The following is a 9196-nucleotide window of genomic DNA, read 5'->3' as shown; positions in this document are numbered from 1 at the left end:
ACTCCTTCTGATACTTAGAACTGCACTTCTCCATATTGAATTTAATTATTCTTTTATTTTTTCAGTTTATCAGGTTCGTTTGGATTCTAATTCTTGCTCTGTTGAGCATTTGCAAACCTTTTCACTTAAAACTGTATTCATGTACTCTCACTTTCATAACAATTTGTTGAATTAAAATACTTAACAATATTTGCGCAGGTTAAAAATGCAGCTGGTCCCTTTTTCTCTCGACCGTGATAGCTGAGATCTGCATTTGAGAGGAGAGTTTCAGTGTGCTGGGTACATACATCATGGTAATTTTGCTGAGATCATATTTTCCTTAGTTTACTTATCACCACCTTGAGGGACTGTGTTTAAGACTAGCATAGTCAAAATGCAACTTCAGCATCAAAATAGTAAGACAATGATTATTGGTGTTGCTTACTTGTAAACTAGTGACTTTTTTCCTGAGTTTCATACATTCCTACTCAAAACATCCATCAGTTTATAGATCCTACTGATACTGTGTTTGGAGAAAATAAAACACTGCAGTAAGTCCTGAAATGCTGGGAGACATGCAGTGTAATCACACCACTACATCATGCTCTTGGTATCGTCTATTTTGAAGTTCCAGGAAATGAAGAGAAGGGTAGGGCAATGTTGATTTTTCTGGTTTAGTGTTAGTCTGGTTTTCTTTTTCTTTTCTCTGTTGAAAATGATCTAAAATAACTAAAAATACACCAGATAGGATAAGAGTGGCTCCTGCCATGTAGAAGCCTGCTCTGTAATCTCCAGCCATGTCTACAATCAGACCTAGATAGAAACAAATGAGAGTAATGTCAACTGATAGGAAAAAACATAATGTGAATTAGCTTGTAAATGTGAATGTATCATCTTGCAACTCCTTACACTATGGGTGCATAGATAATCATCACTCCATTGTAGTGTTTCTAAGTTTGAAATAAAATTCACTTCTCATTTATTTTGCATAATGCAAATTGTTAGTAAAACAAAACGGTCTACAGTTTGAAGCATCTTCCAACCCAAAATACAGCAGATAATAAAGGTAATGGCAGAAAAAACAAATCTTACAACTCTATATTTTAGTAGTCATGGGGGTAGGTTTAGCTCGGTTAGAGCGTGGTGCTGCTAATGCCACGGTCGTGGGCTCAATCCCCATGCGGGGCTATGCTGAGGGTTGGCCTAGATGATCTCCAGAGGTCCCTTCCAACCTTACCGTTCTATGATGCTATGTGTTCTGTATTGTAGCTATCCTCAGTTACTCTGATTTGGACCATAATTATAGAGCATGACAGTTTAAAGAAGGAAAGGAGAGGCCCTCTACTGGAGAGACAGAGATTGAAAGCGTGCCTATTTTGTTACCGGCTTTCCTGTTAATCATTTTTCAAAGAATCATAGAAGTTAATGACAGAAAAGACTCTGTTTTTTAGACAGCTTCAATCCTACCAGCCCACCACAATACATCATGCCATTATGAACCATATTGAAAAAGTAATAATACTGTAGTAATACTGTAGTAGTATATGTAGCAGTATGGGTTGCTCTGCGGGTACAATTGCAGATTCATTTGTGGGCTGATGAAGGCTGCTTGACTGGTTTTCTGACATTGCAAATTTGTTACAGATTTGGTCTATTCTCTAGCCCTCATTCAAATCTAACATCAAACTTGTTAGTAGAGACCGAACATCTCTACTGTATAAGTATAGGTCTACTGCTGGTTCCAGAGATATGCTTTCGTAGCAGAACAGCAGGAGTTTATCAAATGGGATTCTGTGGGATTCAGGAAACAGGAACATCACGTGGCCCTGCTATTCTTCTCTGCTTTTATGTTGGAAAGATATCTCTAAAGTCACAGAGAAGAGAGGGAGCAAGGTATTTTTGAGATGAATTAAACTGACTCTTTGTTTTGATACATTTCTTGACCCAGGTGATCTGAGCTAAAAGATGGGGAAATTTGGGCTTGGATCCAGATTTTTCGATACGGCTTTACTTTCTATATGTAAACTATGTTGAGGATAGTATCTTAACTTACCAGCAAGAGGAGGCCCCACAAAACCTCCAGTACTTCGAATGAGCATGAAAAGACCTAGAGCACTGTCAAAATCTGACATGCCTACAACATCTGCTAGCACTGTAATGTGAATGGCAACTGTTGTGCCAAAGAAGAATCCATAGAAGCCAGTGAATATTGCTAAGGAGAGGTAATTGCTAGCCAGTGGCAACAGCATCAATGAAGTACTGATCAGTGCAATTGTCATTGTCAGCAAGTGAATAGTTTTGGTAACACGGAGATTGGCATACCAGCCACATAGCAGCCTGCCTGCAAAATCCACCATAGCCAAAATGGACAGGAGCGATGCAGTCCAAGATTCATCTATTCCAAGGCTGTAGCTAAGTGGAACTAAAAATAATGGAGGAACAAAAAAACTCATAGCAGCTAAAACACCAAAAATGGCATAAAGTACAAAATCCTGTCTCCTCACAAGCATCCAGTTGAAGGTTTTGTGTGTCATGGCAGACTTATCGTTGTGTCTCCCAGACACCCTCTTGCTAGATGGTGTCTCAGCTTCAGGATAGCTAGTCTCAGGAAGGCAGCTGCTTTTCAGTGGTCGCATCAGTGCTCCACAGACACAAATATTGAGTTGGATGCCACCTATGATCAAAAGGGCACCTTTCCATCCAAACTGATCAATCAACCACTGGAAAAATGGCCCAAAGGTGAAGGCAAAGGCACATTCTCCGGCACTGGCAATAGCATTGGCCAAAGCTCTTTTCTTGGAGAAGTAGTGGCTAACAATGCTAATGGCTGGTATCCATGAAAAGGAAATCCCAAGTCCTGAAATACACCGATACAAACAGCACTAGTTAGATACCACTGGAGCATTGCATGAAGGTGACAATTAAAAGAGTAAATGTTCCTATATTTGCAAAGTTAAAAATTAGGAAAATTTTGTTTCTAGAAGAAGCATCATCTCAGCTATGCTATTGTTTGTGTTTGTTTGTGGCACACGTTCTGTAAGATAAGTTGTATGTTTATGTAGCAAAACAAGAGTATGAAGAATACTCATATTTTGACTGTAGAAGAAAAAAGTTAGTTTGACAAATTTGCCACTAGTGGAAAATAGATGTCCATGAGGTTAAAATAAGATGGACCTCAGAATGTTAATGCTGTCCTAATTACAGACTAGATGGTCCTGGATCAGATCTCTGGGTTAAACTGAGCCGTGCTTAGGATTAGAAAATGGGGGAGGACATGAAGGATGTTGGCATACTGCATCTGTATGCTCTTCATTTTTCTGGATGGACCTGTTTGGCTTCAAATTTGCTCTATCTCACACTAATTTTAAAAGCTTCCAAGAAATTGGAAGGCTCAGGACTGCCAAAAGGCTCTAATTCCAGACATTTTCTGCATCCAACATGGATCTGGAAATGATTTATTTTATTTCCTGCCAGCTTTACTTCCTGTTCCAGGCAAATCTGCTAGCTGTTAAAGACAGCTTTCTGGCCTATTTTCTGGCCAGGAGTAAAGCAAAGGATTGGAAACAAGGCCTGGGCCTGTGATCAAAAATGTAGGATTATTTGATGGAAAATACAAAATTTAGGAGCTCTATGTTCCTGCACTTTAGCAGTCTTTTGCTTCTTTAGACCTTCACAAAGCTTTCAGCTGTGATTAAAGATAAAATGCTTTTATTTTCTGGTTGCAAATAATTTGCAGGTGAAAATTATAGATATAACTGTTATCATACTTCGTGATTGCAGTTTTCTAGGACAAGTTCTAACTTTCAGAGCAGGACATGAGAGAAACAACTTTTAAAGATTGTTACTAGTTCTAATTATTTATAAAATCACAACAGGAATCGGATTTTAAAACCCCTACCATCAGCACTTTAAAATAAGGCCTTAATTTATCAGTAAAAAAATCTCTAAAGCCATAAAACAATACCCTGAAGGAAGCCAGTTGTTGCATACATCCAAACCATGCTGAGTCCAAGAAATCCCAATGCCATTCCTGAAAAAGCAAGGAGTCCTCCAGTGATCACAACTGCCCGATGACTGTATTTTGCGCATAGTGAACTGGCAACAGGGGCTAGATCAACAACAAATAAGAGTAAGATTATTACATTAGGAACATGCAGCTGATTAACATGATTGTACAATCAGATAAAGCATTTGAAGAATTAGCTTTATAATGCCTGTCCCAAATACACTGTTTTGTTCTGTGGAGGAGTGGTATGAGTGTGTTTGAAAGAGAGAGAGAGAGAGAGAGAGAGAGAGAATGTCACAATTCTGCTGTATTCTGCTAGAAAAGGGAGAGACTGTGAATCTAAAATCGGATGTTTGCTAATAGGGAAGAGATCATCCTGATGGCAGAGAGAAGAAAAACCCTTCCAAAATATATCCTGAGTATGTGCAGTGGACTTTTTATAGAGAAGAGCATGTCAGTGCCTTATTTTTGGAACAGTTCTACTGAATTTCACGCAAGTTTACACCTAACAATATGGCAGAAATTCATGTAGCCCTTTAGCAAAATGTGAAGCCTCAGCCATAGACTAGCTAGCTTAATCTACAAAACTTCTGTTATTATCAGTGTATCACTGATACGGCCAGCATGAAAATTATCTGGATAAAACTAATCCTCTTAACCTCTAGAGCTTTGTAAAATCACGTGTTCATGGAATTGCAAATGTTTAATACAGAAAAAAAAATCCAGGGTTAATTTGCAGCAGTATTTTTTTCCAGGAATTCTACAGTTCATTACTTAAATTTGTTTTTCAGTGGTACTCTTTCTCTCAGCAGACTGTAGGAACTCTTCAACACACAAAAGAGGAAAGTTGCACGAGCTGCAGGTTTGAGGGTTTTTTTCCTCAGTCATGCTCATAACTTGGTGCAGAAATTAAAAAAAAAAAAAAAAAAAAAAGAAAAGAAAAAAAAAGAAAGGAAAAAAAAAGAGAGAGAGAGAGAGAGCCAGTCTCTAGTCATTGTTTAGAAGCACCAGAAATGATGATTAACAATATTTTTGTTTAATTAAGGATCAATTATATTCTCTAGCTGTTCTTCCATCAGCACCAAAGAGTCAAGATCAAGACTAAACCTATCATCAGAAGGCATGTTCTGTGGACATAATTTTAAACCAGTAAATTTTTATGAAATAACCATAGCCACTAGAGGGATCCCAAGTAACACATCATGCTATCAGTTCTTGGATGGGATTTATTAGCGAGTATATGTAGTCAGCTTCATAAAAATGATTGAAAATCTAGAAACTAGAGTTCAGGATTACATTGAAATTCATAAGAATTCTTAAGAACCATTGCTGAAATAAGTGGAGAAACAATGAACAGAACACTATCAGCAAAGGAGGGTTTTACCAATTTGTAGAGGCAGGTTGTTGTATATTTGCCTGTGTTAAGAAAGGAAAGAAGATAATTTGGTAACTAAGACAAGTGAAATAAAACCTAGCAAACAGACATTAATTGGTGTGAAGCTGCAGGATGTATATTATCTGACAGTAGGTACCTGATAGAAGCCATACAAATCCCAAACGTCCATCAGCATTTACAGCAAAAATACCATGTTTTGAAAAGCATGTAAAAATGATACTGGAATGGTCATGGTCTGGAAGATGTAGCAGAAGGGATGAGATAGGATAATGCATACACAGAGAATCATACATATATGATGAACAAAAGAGATAAGTAGACTTGGATAACCCATGGAAGACCCATGGAAGTGCTTAATTACAGAAGAAAGGCCTAAATTTGGAGCAGAAATACTGCTACAGGTTTTTGTATTAGAGAATGAGAAGCAGAAATAGATAGAAACTAAACATGGGGTAGCAGGGAAAAGCAGAAAGAGGCTAGCCCCAGAACAGGAAGTGGTGAAGACTGCCAAGGGGCAGAGTCTGAAAGAATAAAGGACAATATACAAAAAACTTACAAAAAACGGAAGGGGAAAACAATCACCATGCAAAACTGAAAGCTTGTAGGAGATGCACATTAGTATTAAAAGGAGGCAGATGTATGTGATGAGAGAATCCTTGCTATGATAACTGAACTGCCTGCTGCAGATGCAAACACAAAATATAGAAGCACATGCTGTCCTTCCGCACAAGAGATTGAAGCTACTGTTGAAATGATCCAAATGGGAAAAACGAATAATTCACTGATCATACTTCGTACTGAGACAAATGACACTGAAGGTTTCCCACAGGAACACACTAAGAATGACTAAGCCAGGCCAGGAAAGATGCTCAATGAACTGGAGGCTCAGATGGTCTTCAGCAGAAAGTCTTCAGGTCTCTATAAATGAAGCAAAGGCAGGAGAAGATAATGAAAATTACCTAGTGACCTGAGAACCATGAGCTGCTATCAGAAAGTGTTTTTGAATGTTTGGGCATCAGGCTGTATTCATAGAAAAGGATTATTTTCAAAAGGTTTTGAAGGATAGGAAGATCACTGCCTTTCTGCTGAAAATTACAGCTACTTTCTTTGAAGTAGGCCAACTTCAGACTCTGGTTAGGCAAATATTATTTTTGTTGGCTTATACACTGGTGATCTCACTTTTTCTGCTATATCCCTGATGCTCTTCTATATAATGAAAACATAAATTTCAATACAGAAGATCAGGGTTCTGAGTTCTTTGGTCTTCCTATATTAGCATTTTTTTCTGATCAAGTTTATATGTCTGAATGACAATACTAGTACCACAACATGTCAATGTTATCACCTGATTTGTGAACTGGATTGATAGATTCCCTTGTATTCATTTCTGTAGTCCATGAAGGAGGTGGGAAAACAGGCTTTTTACCGATTTTTCAATTAATTCTTTCTGTCAGAATAAAACAAGCTCTAATACTGCAAATTGAGCAACAAAACCAGCAGCCTATAGAACTGATAAAATTTTGTGAACCTGTAATTTGTTTTATCTTTTGCCTTTCTATTTTGAATTATTATTTTGTTCTTCTGAATTTATTTTTCAAAGGAAGACCAGTTGTTCGTGATCTCTGGAAGCACAGTGGTTACAAACAGTAATCCCGATAGGTGTGAAGTGAGTAGGATGCCTGTAATTATACAGTATCTGTGCAATGAAGTACAATGAAGTGTTGTCACAACCAGAATTATAATAGTATTTATTACATAAGTATACTTACCCATTACAATCATGTATTTGTATGAGAATATGTGGAGAGGACGTCACAGATTCTGTACAGTTCTTGTCTGCACATGTTTGGAATCCTCACCCTAATGGTGATGGATGATCTAGTTTACAAGGGTACAAAAAACTCTGAAGAGAATTCCTCAGTGAAGAGTCAAAGAATGCATATTTTATATTTAGTTTTCCCTCGTTAGTTTGGCAAAATGAGTATGGTCCAACAGCTCATTGCCTTTTACTGGGATAGTTCACTCTCTCGTGCCTTACTCTCTGCTTGCTTGGTCTTGCCTTCCTTATACTAGCTCTGGTGAACTGAAAATTTTTTAAGACTTAGTTAGTTTTCTGTTTTATTAATGACTTGAAATGGTCCATTGGGTGTGCTAGAACTGGCTATGGACAGAAGAGGGATCTTTGTGAGGGCAAAAATGAGGAATGGGAGGAAAGCAGAACTGAGAGACACCATTTTGGTAGTATATACTTATCTGACAGGCAGAGTCACACCTCTTAGGCTTTATAGAAATTAGATAAAATTATAGTTACTGTGAAATCAGTGAGCTTGCAGAAACCAGATCATGAGCTTGATCCAACAAGCTCTGAAGTTCTTTTAGGCTTATTCCCACTGAGTTTGATTCAGGGCCTGCAGGAAAATTGAATCATAAGCCTAGGTACATAAAGTTCTTTAGGGTAACCAAATTTCTTTATATACACAAAGAGTCATCACTAATCCATTCCAGGTCTGAGGCATAGACACATCTTTATGAGGGGGTGCAAATACCAATTTTCTGAAGAGAAGGAGGAAGTATTGCTCTTGCATGTTCTGGTTTTGTGAGATTTTTTTATGGAAGTTCTTTGAAATAACTTGAAGTTCTTTGAAATATCTTGAGTAGCTAAGATTTTTAACAAAGTGCTAGAGGAACACTTTTACCTACCTCCTAAATGAAAAATGGCGATCGTTATTGACGTGATCCAGGAAGTGATGCTTGCAAGTTCATCAAAGTGCTGCTGAATTTCAACAAAGAAGAGACCAAAAGTCTTGAGGACAGCAGCAGTAAAGCCCATCACCATGAAGGCTGACACTACCACAACCCATCCATAGCCACCATCTGGTGGATTGCTCTCTTTGCCCTGCATCTTTTCTACTATCAAATCTTCTCTTTGTTGCTTTTTGTTATTGTTGGGGCGTAGTGGTGGTGAGGATCTTTAACAGATCTGCAAATCAGGAAAGGCCTAGTATTACAGAAATGAATTAGAATACTCTAGTAATGGCTTACACAAGTAATTACCAAGGGAAAATATAATATGCATTTCAGTGGTTTGATTTAAAATATTAACTGGGAAATAGGCATGCCAGGAGACAGGAGGAAGAGAAGGAAAGTTAAAAAAATGAAGAAAGGAAAAATGTTCAGATAAGGAGGACAAAAAGCAGCAGCATGCCCAAATGCAAATGGGTGAGATTGAAAGGCAAAATGAAGTAGGCATTAAGATCCTCAAAGATATGTCCAAGATCCTATCTATTCTAATAAACCTTAAGTACTCTATCCCTTCTATTTTTTAAAACAGCATACTGAAGAAAAAAAATTTAGTCTGACATGATACCATATTTTCTAATGTTCTCTGAGCAATGAAATAAAGTTTACCAACTAAGGCCATAGCAACTGCTGTCTGTAGGCATTAGCTAAATAATCCAAGCACAATTCTTTATAAGGATAAAGCATAATTAAATTTTCTATATGTGCTCCTATGAGTGATATCATTATTGTGACTGAATAGGAGACAGAAAAAAGAAAGATCCCTGACCTTCAAAAGGCAGGAAACTTGTCAGTTTCAATCTTCTAGGCAACCACAAAAGTGGAAATTAAAGAAGGCAACTTCACTTATCTGGAAGTCTGAATACAGTAGGCTTTCCTTTGCTGACTTGAATCTCTCTCTGGGAGACTGAACCTTATTTTTGGCAAATGTGGTCTAAGTGACATTTAAAAGCAGAAAAAATAATATTGGAGAGATTGAATGTGGTATTGTCTAGACCTTAATACTGTCCATCACG

At 37.6% G+C, this 9196-nt stretch overlaps 1 protein-coding gene across 1 annotated transcript; it reads right to left on the bottom strand.

The window, feature by feature from the left end:
* Positions 1-565: 565 nt before the first annotated feature.
* On the bottom strand, positions 566-8286 carry LOC134153511 (monocarboxylate transporter 13-like). The gene is made up of 4 exons (XM_062599757.1): positions 8082-8286; positions 3944-4087; positions 2033-2836; positions 566-792 (listed from the first exon to the last, which is right to left on the bottom strand). Exons 1-4 carry the CDS (start codon positions 8281-8283, stop codon positions 566-568), a joined length of 1377 nt encoding a protein of 458 aa, XP_062455741.1. The 5' UTR covers positions 8284-8286.
* Positions 8287-9196: the final 910 nt, after the last annotated feature.

Source organism: Rhea pennata, chromosome Z, assembly GCF_028389875.1.
Source record: "Rhea pennata isolate bPtePen1 chromosome Z, bPtePen1.pri, whole genome shotgun sequence".
Taxonomy (NCBI): Eukaryota; Metazoa; Chordata; class Aves; order Rheiformes; family Rheidae; genus Rhea; species Rhea pennata.
This window is presented reverse-complemented; position numbering and strand designations above follow the sequence as displayed.

Excerpts from the sequence above, each read along its gene's own strand:
- LOC134153511 (XM_062599757.1), bottom strand. The coding sequence starts at position 8,283 with ATGCAGGGCAAAGAGAGCAATCCACCAGATGGTGGCTATGGATGGGTT. Across the intron at positions 4,088-8,081 it reads CGCCATTTTTCATTTAGGAG|CCCCTGTTGCCAGTTCACTA; the intron begins GTAGGTAAAAGT and ends TTGTTGATCTAG. Across the intron at positions 2,837-3,943 it reads AACAACTGGCTTCCTTCAGG|GACTTGGGATTTCCTTTTCA; the intron begins GTATTGTTTTAT and ends GGTGTATTTCAG.